The sequence below is a fragment of the Passer montanus genome, unplaced genomic scaffold, assembly GCF_014805655.1.
Source record: "Passer montanus isolate IOZ18808 unplaced genomic scaffold, ASM1480565v1 scaffold11, whole genome shotgun sequence".
In the NCBI taxonomy this organism is placed as follows: Eukaryota; Metazoa; Chordata; class Aves; order Passeriformes; family Passeridae; genus Passer; species Passer montanus.
This window is the reverse complement of record NW_024357613.1, coordinates 14,460,829-14,481,439: the sequence shown is the minus strand read 5'-3', so window position 1 is coordinate 14,481,439 and position 20,611 is coordinate 14,460,829. Positions and strand designations below refer to the sequence as shown.

Below are 20,611 nucleotides of genomic sequence, written 5' to 3'. Positions count from 1 at the left end.
TGTGGGCATTAAATCCCTCTCCCATTATTTACAAAGTCCTTCTTTAACTAAGGAACTAAACAACATGAATCAAAAAAATTGTTGACTGGACAAAAGTTGTTGTTCAGGATTGTTTACAGAATGGGAATAACAAAGGCTGAAAGTTACTGTGTCATGCCATAAGAGACAGAACTAATGTAGCCCACTTTCCTACACATTTAAGCCCTTTTCCCTTTAGCCCTGCCTGCACCATTCTATAATTACCCTCACTTCCTTCCAAATAGATGTCAGATGGTCCTTGGACAGCAAAAATGCTAATATATGGTTTCCTACAGATGTGTACAATCTGTTCCTCCATTTCTCACTGCAAGAGTTCTGTGTTTCCACCTCCAAATGCACTATGGCATGCCCCAAAAATGTCTCTGTCTCCTACCCGTCTGGTTGGAGAAGAGGCAGCATGTGTTGGGGTGGGTGCCAAACGATGTGTGTGCTGACTGCCCATCTGTCAGGATGAAAAAAACATTGAGCTTATTCTTCAGCTGCAACGGGGAAGTAATTTATGTTCATTTCCTATCCCACTTCTTTCGCAATGGTTTCCATGAAACTTAAGGGAATTAATTTCTGAGTTTTTTCAATAGTGGATCCAGCCTAGTTTTGCTTGGCAAGAGGGCTCATATTGACCAAATGGGGGCTGACAGACACGTAGACAGACAGCACAAGAGTATGACAGCTTAGAATTCCTTAGAATGTCAAGCTGAAGTCAAAGGAAAGAGAACTTGTAAATATATATATATAGATATGTAAAAATGCATATCAACAGAGATGGATGTTGAAAGGACTTCTAGAAGTCAAACAACTAAGGATAAAAAGAAGTTTGAATAATAATAAGAGCTTAGTACCTATCAGTTTTGACAAAAGAACACACATTTTTCTCCCACTTTGTTAATCGAGGAGTAAATTGCAAAAATCGAGGGGAAGAAGTAAACCCCAAACAAGACAAACAAGAAGCCTCTGGGTAGTAGTGATCACAGAAGTAACAATCTCTATAGTAAACACAACTCACCTTCTTATGTTCTTAAGCTAACTAAACTTTACAGAACTGTGGATTTTTGGACTGATATTTTTCATGGGAAACCCTCAGAGTCGAAGTTTTCAATAGCTTTTCTTTCATTAAAATGGTTCAACAGTACTGCCACAGATCTGCTGCAGTGCAGGGTAACAGGATATTCCATGGTGGGTTGTTTGTGATGCTGAATGAAAACATTAGTTCCAGACATTTGCTTTTTGTCTGTTCTTCTCAAGATTTAAGCAAGCAGAATAGATCAAAAACTGGCATTTGTAAAATTGGGTATCTACAACATCATTTGGTAGCAGACATAAAAGCTCAAACACCTCCCAAGTCCTATAAGCTTCTACCTCTACTACAGATGCTCCACTTTTACCCAGACAGTGCAGCACAGGCTGGGCTGGAAGGAGTAGGGCTCAGCTGGCCTCGCACATGCAGCAGCTTCTGCAATGGAAAAGGCAAGATGGGCTATGCTCTCATCTCAATGCTCCCACTGCCACATTGAGAGGGGAAGGAATACCCTCAGCTCAGTGGGAAGAGTGAGGAATTTTAGAAAGAGGTAAAATGTATAATGAAAAACAGTCATGGGGGCTTGTGGAAAGGAGCAAAAAGGCTGAACAAAACAAAATAAAAAAGGGGAAGTGAGGGACAGAAGCAGCTTATTAATAGAGTTCATTTCTATGTAGAATCCAGCTTACCTTCATATGTCAAAGGCCTGCTTAATGACTCACCAACAACCTGAACCCAGGACATGGTTCATGGTTCTGTAGCCTGAATTTCAGGCTAATGAGAGCACACCAGACAGTCTGCTCACAGCTTTATTATAAAAAATCTGTTCAAGGTCTTTGACTTCATCTACACATACAACAGCTTCAAATGATCTCTCCTTGAATTGGAGGGCACGATGCCAACAAGTTCCATGGCTTGGCTCACCTGGAAGACAATGCTGTACTTGCTGATGATTCTTTTAGCCTGGAGTGAGTCTATGTAACCATGTCTGAAAAGACTGCCTAGTGCTCCACAGGGAAGATTGTGGTCAACGCCTTGAATTTTCAAGATGACTTCAACTTCCACCATGAAGGCAAGTACTAGACTTCAAATGGAACTTTCACAAGATCTGATATGCATGGATCTCACCTCACTGTGCTTGAATACAAGATTCTTCAGAAGATCACAGATCTTATCTTGGTATCCTGTTCAAAGGGACTGAGGTACCACTTGTCTTTCTGAGGACAGAGTAAGAACCTGTATTTATTGTATTTAAATGTCACATGAAGCTGGAGGCTGTGCAGGTACAAGAAACTCTCAGGAACAGGAGAGGTGAGGGATTGTGAGCAGAGGTCAGGAGCAAAACCCTGGAAAGCCAGGAGCTCTCTCTGGAAAGTGGAAAGGCACAGCACCAGACAGCCTTTAGAAGTTGATGGAAATAATGCACTGGAATGAAGAATCAGAGATAGAAATGAACAGAAGGCAAGAAGATGACAACAGAAAATCTCTACTCCAAGGAAAAAAGAAAAAGAGAGAGAGAGACAGGAAGAGAGAAGCAACAAAGAAAGGTTTGTCACCACTTCATTTAGCTTCTGGGATTGGAAACAGAAGGGCTGTTTCTCCAGCTGTGAAATAAAGAGAGAGAGAGAGACAGGGAGAGAGAAGCAACAAAGAAAGGTTTGAAAGGTTTGTCACCACTTCATTTAGCTTCTGGGATTGGAAACAGAAGCGTTGTTTCTCCAGCTGTGAAATCCACCAATGAAGCATGTGTATCCATCCCCCTCTAGCGCCCAGGAGACGGCAGTATTGCCATCCCCTGGAGTGCGAGCTTAGCTGCTGGAAGCGCACCCGAAAAAGCACCTACCGCTGCTGCTGGCCAGGCAGAGCTTGCACTCAGGGACACCTCTCCTCTCCCGTCTTGACTTGTTCAAAATAATGTATGGCAATATTTTTAAGTTGTTAGAAGAAATCTACATTTGCAAAATCAAGAATGAAAAAGTAAATTCAAATTGCTTGTGAAACCTTATTCCAGCCTCCTTCTGAATATGATCATAAACTCTTTTCATGACCTGATTACAAACTCCTGTGGTTTTCCCTCAGGACTCCCTGCCTTACCTGGGGCAAAGAATAGCTTCTAAGTGCTGTGGGAATTTGTTAGGACTGTGCAGTGGAAGAGGCTGCTGTCAGCCAAGGCTCAGCTGCTTCTGTTGCAGCACCATCATTGCAGAACCTGAACTAAAACGGATCTGCGGTGCCAGAGACAATACTCTTACAGTGAAATTGGTTGAATGACACCTTATGGAGTGTGGGTGAGCCATGTAAATTGAAGTGGCATTATTCCAGAGTGCTATTGTCCCAGAAAAAGACTGCTACTAACAGTGTTAACTGGAGTAAAATGCTATAGTTTTTCACAGTGGCAAACAGATCTGGGAAAGGGTAGTTTGTAGAAGTCAGACGCTCTCACAGTTGCAATCCAGGTCACAACAGGCCGTGTCTCATGCTTCCAGAATGATGTATAGTGCTGTAAGCAGTGAAAAATCAGTCTGTGCACACCTGAAATGCAGGAAGCTTTCAGCAACTCTAATCTAGGTGTTTTCATTCCTCCTTTGTAAAAAGAAGTGGTAGTAATAATGCATTCACATCTTCGAAGATTTTAATCAGTGTTTGTAAAGAGGTAACAAATACCATACTTGAGAACATGAGGGAATTCCACTGAAAATTAATCAATTCAGTGTTCTACGCTAAACTGAGCAGCACACAGTAAAGTAATGGAGAAGCCTACACACTGCAGGGAAAGGATAAATAGAGAAGATATTGAAGATCAAGCTTTAGTAAGCACCAAGTAAGGCAGTGGTAGTAAAAGTAACATGACATTTCCAGTGGTGGGATCCATCTTGCAAGAGAGTCACTTGCACTCTCTCTAGAGCACGGGGACGGAGATGCTCTGAGGGAGATATGCTTCCCTTCTCTCAGACACCTGCCTTAGTTTTGGATGAATCATACCATGAAGTGCTTTACTTCTGCCTGTTGGTACAGCTAAGGAGCCCACCTGACCATTTGAGATTCATTGCCTAACTTTCACACACTAAAAATGAGATTAATCCTACCTCTATGGCATATACAGAAGCGGTCTGATCTGGTTTGCAACTGCAATATTAACTTTAATGTCTTCTAATTAATGTCAGAAGCATGCTTGGATTTGCAGTCCTGACCATTACACAGTAGGTTTTGGACTTAGGCTTTCAGCTAAACATGTATTTCTAATAACAAAAACCTGATATAGGCTTGGAAACAAAGATAATTCTGTGATTTTATTCACCTGCCTATACATGACTAAGAAGGCACACATTGGACATCACATGTATAAATCTATGTCCTATCTATGCTATCTATATTAATAGTGCTATGGAGTTCTTTTTGTTTGGCTGGGTTTTTTGTTTTTTCCTGTGGATTGCCTTTCTTACCTCTTTTGCAGAAACAAAGGCATTTAATTCAAAACCTAAAATTTCACTTTTGCTAGAAAGCACGTGCAAGTCATAATCTCAGACATCATTTTATTTGCAGACAGGACATGGGTACGTGAAATGTGCAGTTCTTCACTTCATATTAATAGAGGCACACAAGGAAATATATGCTCCTTTTCCATCACAGGTCTGCTGATAAAAGCAGCCTGGCTAATGGGAAAAAATGGAGTAAAGTTTCTACAATAAATGCATAGTCTAAAAAAGCAACAATTCCTGTAATGACAAAAAAGGGTCTCATTTAAGCCAGTGTTACTATTTGTGAATAAATCCTCAATCTTTCCCAGTAGGCTAGGAGAGAGGAGGGTGAGTCAGTAGTTTGGTTTTGCTTGGGCTTGTTATCAGCTGTTGTCCTTATGAGATTGTGATTTTGAAAGTACAAGTTGTCATTCTTCCTGTGTTCTCTCTCTCTTTCTCTGCCTGGGGGGGTAGCAGAAATGTTGCAAGATGAAGCACTCCACATCTCACCTAAGATAAGAGCATCTTTATCTAAGGAAGACATGACCACAGCTATCTGCAAGTAATCTCACGAGCCAAGAACGCAAAGCTTCAAGCAGCGTGGGAATGGTCCCATTCCAGTCACAGCGGAAACAGTGCAACCCACGCACACTCATAACCATAGATTTACTAGGAGGGAAAAATGGAAATCTAGTGGGAAAAATAAAGATCTTGTCTGTGCAGGTGACCACACAGTGAAGGGTCCAAAATTCTTTCTTTACTAGGATCTTATTAGTAATGAAAAGTAATCTGCCACACACCTGTAACAGAAAAATGTTTGCTTCCAAATATTCAAATATCTGTTATTGCCTTGGAACATAATTTGATGCAGCAGATGGCTGTGGCCACTGCAGCGTGAGCAGGGGGTTACACGTCTGTTGAGGAGCAATGCAACTCCTGGGAGCAAGATACAAAGTATGATGATAGATGAGGAAGGGATACTCTAACCTGGAGGAACGGAGCACCATCTCCACTGTGCAGCATTGTCTAGGAACTCAACACAACTGGAAAGGCAACCAAAGATGTAAGAGCATGATGTGATTCCTGGTGACATGGTACACGCTGGTGGTGTATCAGACTAGTCTGCTACAAAACACCACACTGTCATACAGAAGCGACCACAGACATGTTACATGTGGCTCCTGACCATGCTGCTGTGGCACCCTGGACTGGCAGGGTTGTTCCTATGCTTCTTCTGGGATCTTGAGTCCCCTCAGTCCTGCCACATCACCCTGTACAGTCCCTGCATCCCTAATCTCCGTAGTTTTCACACTCCTCTGAGGCACCGAACATGTGAGCTCTGCACAGCCTTCTGAGGGTGTATGGATAGGTGTGGACTCGCTCGCCCACACTCCAAGTTAGGCGAAAGCAAGCCAGTTCAGATCTGAAAGTCATGTATTTGCACAGATTTAACAACTTGGGTACAGCCCTGGGCCACTCCAGCTACACAGATTCCAGAAGTGGGTGGCATCCAGTTGGCTTGGAAAGTGAGTGAGGCAAATGTGTGTCTGTCTGCACCTGTCCTGGTCAATACATATGAGTCAACAGCATCATTATTAGGAAAATAAGATTAGGGCAGGGACTAGGAAGGTCCACCTACAACATCCAATCTGGTCTCACTCATCGTGGATATCAACTTGTGTGTATGATTGCATCCCCAAACTCATCAAGCTCCACCTGAAGATAATCTAGGATGTGTTTGCATACCCTGTTCCTAATAGAACAGTACATAATGGGACAGAGCCTCCTGATCCAATGGTTAGGAACTTTCTAGTTCCAGAACTTTTTAATTCTAGAAATAATTCTAATTCTAGTTCTAGATTACTAACATTTTAGTATATGCATCTTCTTTCTACTACCAGTATCAATTCAAATTGCTTTTCTCACTCAAGGTGTTGGATAGCCAAGAAGTTTGCAGACAACAGTGGTGTCCCCTATCCATCTGCCTCTGGCATTTCCACCTGTCATCCCTACTCTCTTAGTTTGCAACTTCTGGTCCACATCTCACTCTCTTGTTTTTGACTGATGAGCTAACATTATTCTCACTTGACCTCCCTGATGAAACTCTTTGATACAGAGGTGAATCTCAGATTTGCTTCCATCTGTTCTCTCCTTCACCTGGAGGTCGTTTTGTTTCCTGTTCTATGTCAGTATCACATAAGGCTTCATTGCTCTGTCTGAGACTCCACCTCTTAGCTATCTCAAACATATCTCCCTCTCCTCTGTTGCAACTGTCTTCCCTGATTTTCTGTTTTGCCATTCCATCATCTGCCTGATTTTTCATATCCTTTTCCATTATTGCAATTTAATTTTTCAATTCTTTCTTCTCTATCAGTTAGTATTTTTTTTTGTTTTAATTTTGCAACTGCATCCTTCTTCCTCTCTTACCCTTCAGGTAAGTTTCCTAGATCCCAGCCTTAAAGAAAGGATGAAAATTCTCAGATCTCCTCCTACAAATTGCTACACAAGCCACCCTTACTGTTGTTTGTTTTGGGTAGGTAGAGCATTGCTTGCAGAGTAATTTTTCCTTTGGTCTTGCCTGTAACAATCTTTCACAAGAAGCTGAATGTGTGCAGTCGTAGGCAGTAGCTTTGACAATACATATGAAACCACCAGTAGGTCTTGTACCACCTCCTGGCACGTTTGAAGGAAAACAACCCTAGGCATTCTTCTACTGCAATGTAAATCGTTCCAGTATCTTCAGACCTGAGCAAAACCACTCCTGTTTTCTACTCATCCTACTTCTTGCTATCACCTTTTCGGCACACTAAGGAAAGTGTCCTAGGAAAGCCTACTTATTTCTTTCCACTAATCTCCTTTCTGGGTGATGTGGGAAGCCTATCAGGAAGACAGAGAAAGATGTTAGATAGCTTAAGTGTTCACACAGTCATCATATGCCTAGAAAATACACTTTGTTCTGCTGACCTCCAGAATATTTTGACTTCTCCAGCTAACTTGCTTCTACTGTGCTGCCTGAGATCCCTCTTTCAAAGGAAACTGTTTTCATTCAATAATCTGAGTTAGTTTGGACTGATGGTTTTGTATTTTGAAATATGTTTTAGTTTACTGAGGTCTCTTCAAAAGAAAGGACAGGAAAGTACAAATCTAGAGTTTATTATACGGGCAATTTAACAAAAACAAAACCAAACTCTTTGGTGCTTTCTGTAAAAAGGAGATCATACAGAACACCAATAGTTTGGGGTTTTTTGAGGGGGGATAAGGGGGTTGAGGCAGATGATTTTTCAAGTTCTGTTTTTTATTATATCCACCTCAGAAAGTAGATGGAAGATGCAGTTCTGCAAAGGAGGCTGAACTTTGTCCTCTTGGACACAGATTAGAAGAAATCAAAAAGGTGGTTGTACCCACTCTTGCAAACAACTGTAAATTCTAAGTAGAATCCAGGGAGACTGCTTGTTTAGGTCCTTACACTCTCAAAATATGACAATATCTCAGAACATATTTATCCTCTTCAGCAGACTTTCACATCTGATTGTATGGCAGTGAAAGGACCAAAGGTACAAAAAGAAATATTCAGGATTTTGGCTCAGCTGAGTAAGCAACCCTTGACATTTCTGATAAAACTGTAAAGAACAACATAATTAAAACAGGCTGATAACATATAAATAATGTTTCCTAGCTTCAGGCATATGGTAACCCACATTGGAATTATGCAGACTGGAAAGACCTTCCCTTTGTGGAGATCCAAATACTTGGTACTGCTTATCTGTGGTTTTCAAAACATAAAGCACAGTAAGTGATCACCTTGATGGTTATGATTGTTCCTCTCTTTCCCACAAAGATAACTAAACTACCACTGCCCCAGACTGAAGCCCAGCATTAACCTATGTCCTGTCAGGCTCCGTGTTAGTGAAAGCCCAGCAGCAGCACCAGGATGTGCAAACACAGATCAGTTCATTCCCAATCCACCCCAGAGCTCACAGTGTGCTGCAGACTCCAGGGCCAAACTGCGATGTGCACACGGCTTGCATTGCATATTGCACTGCCTGGCACCCAGCTGTTCCCAGCAGCCTGTCCTTTGGAGAGCTTGAGCAGCCCCACTGAACACAATTCCCTCTGAGAAACACACTGGCTTAGTGACTTAGTGACTAGAGGGACATCAGTCTCTCAAAGACAAAAATTTTTGATTCTTGAACTCACAATGCACCAGAAAAAACATGGCTTCTTTGATTTCACACAGGGTCCAAGCTCAATCTCTTAACACACTGCAGCTCCTCTCCCATGGTCTCCAGGGCTATGTTGCATCTTTCCTGGGAAGTCTGTGATCTACACAGTTAGAAGATAGAAACAGGGTAGGGTGATCTATAGATTGACTGCTAGCTGATCCATTGGGAGTACCAATACTGCTGTCAGATGCTAAGGCTGATAGAATGTTGAATTAGATTCAATCCTGCTTGGCAGCTTTCTGAAATCTGTAGCTATTATTTGTGAGGGAAAGAAATTGCTGTTGAACATGACCCACCTTTTAATGCTGACAGTTATGGTGGCCATAGGACTGTGACGTGCACAGGCATTGAGTATTTATATTTGGAAGGAATCTGATTTTCTGTAATCCAAGTTAATACAATCTGTTGCTTAAATCATCTTGTGATACCATTATTATTATTGGGTTTGGCATTTTTAACTATTGAAGATTCCTGTTTGAGATAGAGAGTTTCCCACAAGATTGCCTATGTCTGAACTGTGTGGAAACAACTACTAAAACTCAGAGACTGAGGCCAAAAATATTGAATTCTAACTCAAGAAGACATGTGGACTTCACAAATAGTGAGGTTATAGCTTGTGTAATTACTAAAAGTGTTCTCGGGCAATACTGGCCTGAACAGGAGGAAAAGATGGACTCCTTGCTTCCAGAGGCAATTGCCTGACACAAAAGAGACACACTGTTAAGAGTTCTTTGAGCTGCTACCATTTATTTTTCTGTGAATAATGGATTTCTGTCTCTTGACTGTCACTGCCGCATTAAAACTGCATTGAGCTGAATTTCTCTGCATATCAGACTAATCAATAACAGATCAACAAAGTATCTCTCTTGTGCTTCTCTTCCTTTCAGGTGTTAGCTCATCAAATGGGAATGGCAAACTGCAGCTGTATAGTATTTTCTGGAATTGTTATTTATTTGGCACTGGATTATCACATAAACAAATGGAAAAATATGCTTTGGGTCTTTCCAGTTAAACATGTGTGACAATATCTGTGGCACAGTTCCTACCAATTGCACTTGATGAGTTTGAGGGAACAAGAATAAATCTTTTAGGGGATACTCTTGCAAGGGATTTAATTCCACATCTCTGGGAAATGCTGAGCATAGATTTCCTTATCTCCTACAGAGTCACTAGTAGTGCAATTAACTTCCCATACATCAATCATTGAGTGAGTTATCGAGCAGACAAGTCTTGCCCTGTGATTCCTGCCACCTACCCTCTCACCAGTGACATCCACTGCAACTCTAAAATCAGCAGCCAGCTAGATTTAGAGGCATAAAAGTTGCTAGCAGTATAAATTCCCTATCTTTTTACTTGCAGCCTCTGTCGTCAGCCTGGGTGTCTAAGTCTTGTCAGTTCAATCCTTTTGTGCCTATGCTATGGAAAAGGTCCCTATTTATAGCTGGACCCAGACAAAAGCATAACCTTTACAACCAAGGCTCTCAAAAAATAATAAACTTTCTTGCCTTCCACCAGTGCTTACTGAATTAGACTGGCCTAGGGGTTTCTTCCAGCAGAAGATTTAGCCTGACCAGAAACAGAGATTAGAAATATACAACAGTGCTGATGTTTAATTTTTAAAGGAACTCCCAGTGGAATGAGTTTGCCTTGTTGTTTTTTTCTGTGGTTTTTTTTTTTTTTGTATTTCACAAAAGGATTGCACAAAAATGAAATCTGAAGCAGTTTTGATGAAAGCAGTGAGCCCTGTTGGTAAGTCATTTAATAATAAGCTAAACAAAGCTCTTGACAGTTCACAGTAGGAAATCTGATTCAAAAAGGGTGGAGAGAGCGATCTGATAGATCTGTATTTCAACATATGTATTTCATCAAGTAAATCTTTACTGTTTCCTGCCACCTAATGGTATATGTTAAAAATTACAAACCAGTAAGACAATTCTCAATTTATACTATTTCTAATAGATATTGATATATTTAATACACTCTATATTAAAATTAAAAATTGCACCTAGATTTTTTTTTTGCTGGGATGAAGAGAATTGATTGGGTAAAGGAAAAGAGAAGTAATAATAAATACCACAATAAATACCACAGCTACTTTATTTAAAGACAGCTGCAAGTGGGTGACTGCAGTGGTGCAGAATGCAGTGCCACACTGAAAGCAGCATTAGAATCTGAATGTGAACCAATACCTGAAACCTAGTCTAGGAAAAACCACCTAGAACATTCTGTAACTGCACAGATGGTCAAACTAAAAGGAAGAGATACATAGAAGCAAAAAATCTCTTGCAGTTTGGAATAAATTTAGGCAAACTGACAGCTGAGTATGGCATTTGGCTCTTATAAAATTAGTAGCACAGGTATCCCTAAAGTATGGTCTGATTATGGGTAGCTTTGATTATTCACACTCTGAATACAGTTCTCTTCAATCTTTTCCTGTTTGACAGCAATGAAACATGGGTCTGGATACTGCACTGACTTATGCAATACTGCTTCTCTGGCTAGTGATACTAGTTCAACAATTGGCCGGGTGATGCACAAAAGTTGATGTCTCCACATGTAAAAGTTTGGCATATTTTACAATTATATGGCTGCAGTAGGACTTGTTCACTGGCTGGTAGCATACACATTTGGTATGTTTAATTTCAGAAATTACTATTAACATTCTGGGGAGAGATTTGTTACTTTTGTAACTGATCACAGCTCCCACTCCGATAGCACCTGAAGGCCAGACTGTGGCAAGGTGAACATTGCCTCAAACACTTATTTAAACCTCTTGAATGTGTTGCTTGGTACATGGTTATCTCTAGAGCAGAGCCAGCCAGCAGCAGACAGAAAACTGTGGAAACCTGTTGGGAACTCATGGGATCCAAATGTGACTTCTTTAAATCACACGACCATTACTTAAAGCCATCTTTGTATATTTGTTTTTGAACACTACTTATAATGTCAGCTATATGTGTGTATATATATATATGTATAAACATATATACATACACACAAATACATTCCATGTACCTGAAGAATCCATCACTCCACATCTTTCTTAATCTGATTAAGATTTATGATTTGAAGAGTGGAAGTGATGAGAATCCAGTATGTTCTCAGGTAAATTGTTCCTACATTTAGCTCTCTCAAGGATAAAAATGTGATCCCTATTCCTCACACAAATTGGATTTAATTATGACTTTTGTGGCATCAGAATTGTGAACAGTTGAGTATTAGAAATCATTTCCCTGTACAGGCGTTTCTAGATTAAGTTACTAGAAAATAGAGTTAAATATGCTCTGCAGTTTCAAGGCAATTAAAACTGATTGAATTAAAGAGAGTGGGATCCTCATCCTGTAATTATGAAATACTGAAATGTCGTATAAAGAAAGCTGAATAATGTCTCTATGGAGAGACACTGCAGTTTCTAGCCTTGATTCACTTAATGTTATGAATTTCTCATACAGTTTTAAATAGGACTGTCTTCAAATTAAGAGTGCAGTATTTAAAAATCTAAAAGCAACTGGTGATGAAACCCACCGTTACTGTTCTAGACTGAGTGGGAAGCACTGTCTTACTACAGAGATGGTCATATGGCAGAAGCAACCGGGTGATTTCTGACCTTACATGAAAATGAGTGCAAAACTATGCCATTAAAGATTATTTTCATATTTTTTTTCCTGCTCTCTGCCAGACTACAACTTGTCTGGTTCCAGATAGGTTGCCCTGACCTGCTTTTTATCAAAGTGTAAAATAATAATTTCTCTGCTAAACTGCAAAAGGGTTTCTGGCATTTATGCTACCTAAGATGAAATCATTTATTTCTAAATCCTGTTGATCAAAACCATTAGTGCTCTGGTCTTGTTCAGTTTGTCTTACTCATTCTTAGGGGTAAGACAACCCTTCTGTTCCCACATTTAATCTGTACAGGACTGACAATAAAACCAGTCAGGCCAAATGGTACAACTTTTCTTTTTCATGTATCCAAGAAAGAAATGACTGTCCCTAATCAACAAAACCCCCCATTTGTCTGAGGGAGAAGGGATGGGAGAAAACAGCCCGAAAGTATCAGCACAGAAAAAGGACAAAGCAGACAATAATTAGGGTAGAAGGAAGACAGAAGACAGCAAACAAAGCATGAAAACAGCTGTAACACCACGACCTTGTATTAGCATGACAAGAGCGCTTAATAGCAGCTCCTACAAGAGGGGGTGAAACAGCTAATCAGCTGTTGGGGTGGAAACATGCAACAGAATTCCTTCCACAAACCACAGAGCAGGGAGGAAAACTTACAGCAACACTACAATGTCAGACAGAAGTGACAAGAAAACAACTGTGCTCGAAGGAATGCAACAGAAATCGCCTGGATGCTTCATCATCTACAAAAATGTAATTTAAAGTAACACCTACTAGGAAATGTGACAAGTTTAAGGTTCAGTTGCAAGCTATGTAAAAATTTTGAGAGATTTTGAAATAGAATAGTAGACTTGGAGCCATATGTTTATGTCCAAAACCAATATTGCAGTTTGCTCACAGTTAGATCCATGTAAATCAGAGGCAACAACATGGACTTCAAAGGAGTTACATCTGAATGATGCTGCCGTAAATATGGGCATAATCTGTTCTGGGTCAGTAGGGTCTGCAACCATCATCAGATCCTTATTAACTGCTTTGCATGATTATTCACAAATTATAGTAATCCTTGCCAGAGTTTTTTAATGGTTGTCAACAATACTAAGGAGTGCAAAATGACTAATACACACAGATGGGGAATGCAGTTGATTTCAGCTCTTAATGTCTGCTGTACAGATTTAACAGAAGTGGCCCTAAGTGACTGAACAACTTCCAAAAGAGAAAAATGTCTTCAAAATGTAATTGAAGTTGCTGGAATATCACAACATATACCACCAGCAACATGGATATAATTATTACCCCATCAGAGCTGGAAAGACATAAATGCGGGGACTAAACACCACTAAAATATTGCTCAGCCAATGTACATTTGGCTAAACCTCTTTGACTGCCTTTTTTTTTTTTTTTTAATTACCAGTACAAATATCCAAGGCTATGTGGACAAGCCATCTTTTGTACTCAAAAGGCAACAACAATTTAGGTGTTAGTATCTCCAGATACTTTTTTCTCTTTCACCTAGGTCTGACTTGCAGATGAACGTCTTACTGAAGATATTTCTTCTTTCCACTCTTCCATCATAAATGCTATAACTTCCTCTGTAAGATACTGGGCCACATGACCATTCTTTTCCTTTTCAAATTCTGTGTATCACCAGGTATAGGAGACAAGAGTCACAGCATGGTATCTACTATCTGTACATAAGCAGAATATATCTTACAGTTTATAGTATGAGTTTAGCAATTCACAGTAACTGACACATTAGTAATAGATGACAGACTTGCATGTAAAGTAATTCCTTTCTATACTATTGCTCTCCATCTTTAAGTATTGCAGATCTTGCCACAATGATGTGAAATATAGCTAAATTCCTCCTATTCAGACACATTGCTTTCTGAGACACAAATATTTGAATAGTAAACCTGGATATTTTTAATATCTTACACAATTAACCACATATTACATGATTATATATATATCACTTGATGGCTATGATGTTTTCCAGGTCCTAAACTTTTTCAAACATCTATGCATTGCCTTCAGTTGAAATTGGAAACAACCTCAACATTTGACATTTATACTCCTTGTTCATTGCAAAGATGGCTTTTCTATTGTTTGCTAAAATTCTCAAGCCCTTTAGAAACTTAAATAGTGCCTTTTCCCCCTGGAGTATACTGGGATATGTTCAAACTTGTTTGATCCCATGATCAATCACTGAAAACTTGAGTGCTTTTTCAGCAGTATCTAAGGATAAAGGGCATGTTAAAGAGCAAGTGGATGGTCTCCCCAGTTAGGAGGAGGATTAAGCCTTTTATTTTGCACAAATCTTAATGATTAAGAAATTGTAAATCAACATGAAAAAATATTTTTTCACAAAATACATAATGAAACAATAGTCTTCAATGAAATGGAACGGTGATCATTACAAGGATATTCAGTAATGGCTTGGAACTCAGATAGTAAAAAAAATCTAATCATAACAGTTATACATATTTTATGTTAGACATGAAATCTAACATTCCAGTGTTTAAACCAGGTCCTGTTCATAGAGGGTTACATACGAGCTCTCTCATTTGAAAGACGTGATGCCATTTAGATATAATTATAATTTCTAGCCTTTTTCTTTGAGGCACAATATTGAGTTAGAGTTCTTGGAGCAAAGTGAAAATGCTAGCAAGAATGGCTGGTCTAACAGATAATATCAAAACAGACAGAGAAGAACAACTCAGAGCTTGTCACATGCATTGGAGGCTGCATGAAAGGGCTTGAGAAGAGGCATGCACGGGGACAAGATGTGAAGCACTGACAAAGGGAAAGTCAAAAAAAATTGACCTGGGGACAACTGAAAGGCAGCAAGGATGGGTGTACAGAGGAAGAAATGGAGGCTGCAAAAGTAGACCAAGTAGATCAAGGAGATTCATCTGGATGATGGATGGAATGTGAGGTCGTCACACTTGGATGAGGAGAACATTAGAAATAATGTTTTTATAAAATCTAACAAAGAAAACATGTGCATATAAAAAGTAATAATTTCAATAAAACAATGTAACAAGAGTCTGAGCAAGAGTGTTTGGAAGAAAGGACCTTGGAAAAAATTAATTTAAAATAAGACAGACTGAGAGGCAGGCTGGATGGGCACTTGAGAGGGATTTTGAGAGACAGAGTAGAACAGGTAATATCTGCAGGTCTATGAATTCTTTTTACCCTTCTGGGGCAGTTGCTGGGGTAGAATTTGAGGATTTCAGATATTTGTGAAGGAAGCCTAGAAGAAAGATGGAGAGTTTTATAAGAACATGTAGTGACAAGACAAGGGGGAACGGATTTAAACTGGAACTGTATAGGTTTAGAATGGATACTAGGTAAATAATTCTCTACTGCAAGAATGGTGAAGCATTGGAACGGGTGGCCCACAGACGCTGTGGATGCCCCATCCCTGGAAGTGCTCAAGGCCAGGTCGGAGGGGATCTGAGAGCATCCTTGCCTAGTGAAAGGTGTCCCTGCCATTGGCAAGACTTGGAACCAGATCATCTCTAAGGTCCCTTCCAACCCAAACCAGTCTACGATTTGTCAGTTCTGGGGTGGTGACAGGACAACCCCTGCAGTGGTGGAAAAGAGAAGAGTTTAAGGGGAGAGGTGAAGCCTTTGGTTTCAGCCACGACTGGGACAGCACCGAGGTGAGGCCTCCTGTGGCCATGGCTATGACTGCGGCCATAGCCGTGCCTGTGCCTATGGCTGTGCCTGTGCCTATGACTATGACTGCGGCCATGGCTGTGCCTGCGCCTAGGGCTGTGTCCTTGCCTACGACTGCGGCTATGCCTGTCCCTATGCCCGTGGCTTGCGGCTCTCCCTGTCCTGTAGCTGTGAGGGCGCACGGGAGCAGCGCGCTCCCGCCCTCAGGGCGCGCTCACGGCTGCCGCGTGCCGCGCGCCTACCCGAACCCGAACTCGAACTCGAACCCGGACTCGAGCCCGAGCCCGAACCCGAACCCGAACCCGAACCCGAACCCGAACCCGAACCCGAACCCGAACCCGTGCCCGAACTCGCGTCCCCAGGCCACGCCCCCCGCGCTCTCGCAGCGAACCACGCTCCCTCCCACTCCTCCACCCACCCCGGAGCCGCCGCTGATTGGTCGATGTCCCGGCGGCGCCGGCCAATGGGAGGCCGGTGCGGGACCCCGCCTCTTTAGAACGCGCTGCCGGCGGGGGGCCGGCATCGCGGCGATGGCGGCGGCGGGGCGGGCGCTGCGCGCGGCGCTCCCCGCCGGGCTCTGGGGCCGCCTGGCCCCGCTGCCGGGCGCGCCCCGCCGGACCGCCGCGCACTTCTCTTTCCAGCCGGACCCGGCGCCCAGCGAGTACGGTGAGAGCGCGGCTGGCCGGGGTCCACCCCGCGGGCCGGCCTCAACCTCGCTCTGCCGCCGGGTCCGCCCTGTCGCCCCCGCCTTCTTGGCGGAGGCCGCCAGCAGCCCCGTCCGGGATGGGAGGGAGGCAGGCAGCAGCCGCCGAGGGCCCGCTGGGGCGCTGCGGGCCGCGCCCCGGGCGGCGGAGGCACCGCACGGCCGCGTGACCCCGCTGTGTCCTCTGCACTTCCAGCCGCAGAATTCGGGCTGTCCGCAGAATTCCTGGGCTGGGGGTGGGAAGGGCCCTGCAGGCCGCCGGCCGGGCGGACAGGCCCCCTCGGCGGTGGGGGGCGAAGTGTTTCGGGCTGTCAGAGCCAGGGCTGCGGTGGGTGGGCCCATCGTGTGCTCTCTAAGGCCGTCCTCGGCCGCTGTCCTGTACCAAAAGCTTCTAGCAGTAACGCATCTTGACATCTATCCTGGTTTTTGTATGGCATGCTGAGGTCATGAGTGTGATAATAAACCTGTGATGAATAAAGACTGCTTGCTGTCCGCTGAAAGGTTCGAGGTCGTGCTCGTGGTCACATGGTTGAGAGTAAACACAGATAAGTTGGAAATGAGCAGCGCATGGCGTTTGACTCTTATTTCTGAGATGCTTCCCTGCAAACGGCTAGTGCCGAGTTCTGGAAGAAGCCTGCCAGCTGCAGAACAGCTGTTTCTGTCACGTGAACCTCGCTATCCTCTAGAAAACTTGGTACTTGGTTGGGTGCCTTGGTGTTGCATCTGGATCACGAGCGACAGAAACAGAGTTTCCATTAGTGACAAAGATGTACAGGTGACCAAGGTGCCACATGGTGAAACTTGGGCATGGCAGGTCCCTGCTTGAGGTCATGCAGAGAAGCTCTGGAGTGGCATGCCAGTTATTGCCATTAATGAGTAGAAATTTGACTCAAAGTGAGTCAAAATACACTTTGAAATTCTGTTAAAAGCAGTGAAAGTGAGATAAAATTATGGCAATACTGACCCTGATATTGTTGAGCTATTGCTTTTCCAACTTCACAGTTCAAATCTAAAAGGCGCAATTAGTTTTCCCATTTCTCTGTGGGGCTGTAGAAAGGCCTGTGTTATAAGCAAGAGAAGCAGGTTAGAACTTTTGTGGTAAGAAGTCTCTGTAGCTTAAGAAATAGCCATTTATTTATTTCAAATACTGGAAGGATGGTATCTTGTAGAAAAGATAACCTAAGTACTAATGTGGGTGACGAGGGAAGGAGAGAAACAGCTGCCATTCCTGAGCTTTTCTTCTCTTGAATTTGTAAATTTCATTCATTAGGGCTTTTGTATAACGAACAGTTCCCATAACATTTTCTTTTCCACATTTTACTCTCCTTAAAGGGCCACATAAAGTATAACAAGTGAAGTTAGCAAGCACAGGAATGTGTTGGAATGCAGCTATTCAGCTAGTCGAGTGTGGTGTGACATGAGTCTAACAAAAAATACTAACATTTTAATTAAAGATTTAGAAGAAAGGGAACCTGAATGTTTGTTGAGAGGTACTATAACTACTGGGAAAAGAATGTATTTCACCTTTCTGAGTTCTAACACCTGTTAGTTTGTGTGGGATCTTCATCTAATCATCTCATTTGTTTATTTAGTTTTACACACTGTGTGTGTTGGTAGGTAGCATTTGCCTGGACTGTGGCTTCTAGTCATGACTGAAGAGGTTTTGCCAGTTAAAGAGCTACCAAATGTAGCCAAGCAATTTCTTACTTACTTGGTTTCTTTTAAAAGTTACTGTATTTACTTGCAGACTGTGAATTGGTCACAGTAGTGAGGACTAGGCTACTGTTTTGGTCCATCTTTGCTTTCAGGTCTCCTTGTTTTTCCCAAAAGTGCTGGAATGAAGAAGGGCATTCTGGTAGCCTTGGTATCAGTTAAATAGCTTGCCTTACTTCAGCACCGAGTTTCTTTCTTTGAAGTATGGATTTGGAGTTTCAGACACTTACTAACTGTAGTGCAGAGAGCAGGCCAGTGTCTAGAAAATTTCTGATTATAATAGATGTCTGTACATGGGAAAGTCTGGAGCTTAAAAAAATGTGATTAAGGAATGATAAAGTAAGCTTCAGCAAATTTTAGTAAAGGGGTTATCCCAGTCTTCAAAATAATATGTTGGTTTCTTCCTTTGAAAAGGAAGGCATTATTCCCAGTGCTTGACTGAGCTTTTCAAAGCTGCATCTGCTCTAGGCAAGAGAATAGTTTTTTGAAAAAAAAGTTGGAAGTGGAATTACAGTCCTTGGGAAGGCCAAGTATACAATGCTCAATCCCATCTACCCCATAATTTAAGTTTATTCAACGAATGAATCTTGGGTATTCCTAACGGGGATCTTGTTTTTGATGGTTAAGCTTTTAGACATGTTTGCATCAGTGTTTTCTAATGTACTTTGTGTTTTGAACCAAATTAAATTGTGGAATGATCATTTTCACACAGGGCAAACTCAGAAGATGAATCTCTTCCAGTCCATAACAAGTGCCTTGGACAATGCTTTAGCCAAAGATCCAACTGCAGGTACCTTGCACTTGTTAGTGTATTTTGCTTTATACAAATTTTGTTTTGGTTTGCCTATCTATATACAATATTTAATGTATTTCTCATGGCCTGTAAAGTTTTCTAATAAGTTATTACTACACTTTGATCTCAAATCTTAAAAATGTGTTGCATTAACAGATTACTAATGGATTATATTGTCTAAAATGCAGTTGTATCTTCTGTATTAGCTTTGTGTATTTCACTTGAAAGTGAGGACAGAAGATACATTATTTAACATATTTAAAGTATTACTGATGAGAACTGTCCTTGAGGGCAGCTTGAGAACTGGTATTTTTTTAGAGACCATATATTCCTCACTCTGTACATTCTGTTTTCTTCCCTGCCCTCCAAATTTAATCTATAGCTTTACTGTTTTATGTTCATTGTTGTGCATAAGCAGTGTAGGATTTGCTAGGCATTGTGGTCTGGATAACCCATGACTTGGAAGATGCTGCTTCATTATAGTGGGATTTGAAAGGCTTACCATAAACTATTGCACAAAACTATTTACTCCACTTTTAATTCTTATATATAACAGGAGATCTTTTGCATCTGTTGTCCTAACAAAGGGATGATGATGGCCAGATATCTGAAAGAGATGCTTCATGCCATGAACACAGCTGCTAAGGCTGCATCATCTTGTGTAATTTTGGGTTTTCTTTTTAGTTTGTTAGTAGCCCTTTTTGGCATTGCTTGAATCACTGCTCAACCTATAGTTTGACTAACTGTCTAATTTGTTGGGACAAATTCCGTGTTGTCTGCCCAGTACTATGCCTGTGTACATTCCCTCTCAATCTCAGCTGTTTGATATGCACCTCAATTTGATTAAACTTAGAAAACTGAGGGTAAATTAGGGCCAAGAACAGATTTTATTACCATTTCTGTAGAATCAGCCATATAAAAGCAAGTGGAATGTTAGTCCATCAGGAGCCTAGACTCATATATAATCTTGAGTCTTTAGAGAGCCAGTTGCTCTAAGGTTCCAGCCTTGCTCCTCAGCATTGCAGGGCTTAGTCTTTGTAAAGCCCTTTGCAAGGCCATGTTGGAGTTCTACGGTCCAGATGTGAGTTCTCAGAATCACTGCACTTACTGAACTAATTAGGACTTTTCACAATGGAAAACATGTCCTTCATATGTTTTTAGTTGTATAGGAATTGAGCAATTGTTGTTTAAGTGTAGAAATCCTCATACTTGTGTTGATGAGAATTAGAATGTCTCCAGGAAAATACATTTCAGTGGCTGAACTGAATGAGTAAATCCCTTCAAGTCATCCATTTGTGGATACCAGCATTAAACGGGAATATTTTTGTAGATGCCAGCTGGCTCAAAAGTAAGGAGCCATAT

The 20,611-nt window shown here is 41.6% G+C and overlaps 1 protein-coding gene across 1 annotated transcript in view; it reads left to right on the top strand.

Moving 5' to 3' along the window:
- Positions 1-16,544: 16,544 nt before the first annotated feature.
- BCKDHB (branched chain keto acid dehydrogenase E1 subunit beta) overlaps positions 16,545-20,611 on the top strand; it is a 111,373-nt gene continuing 107,306 nt past the window's right edge. The window contains exons 1-2 of the mRNA XM_039727701.1: positions 16,545-16,706; positions 19,169-19,246. Coding sequence (XP_039583635.1) covers positions 16,571-16,706; positions 19,169-19,246 — 214 coding nt within the window. The 5' untranslated portion in view covers positions 16,545-16,570. The remainder of the gene's footprint in view (positions 16,707-19,168; positions 19,247-20,611) is intronic.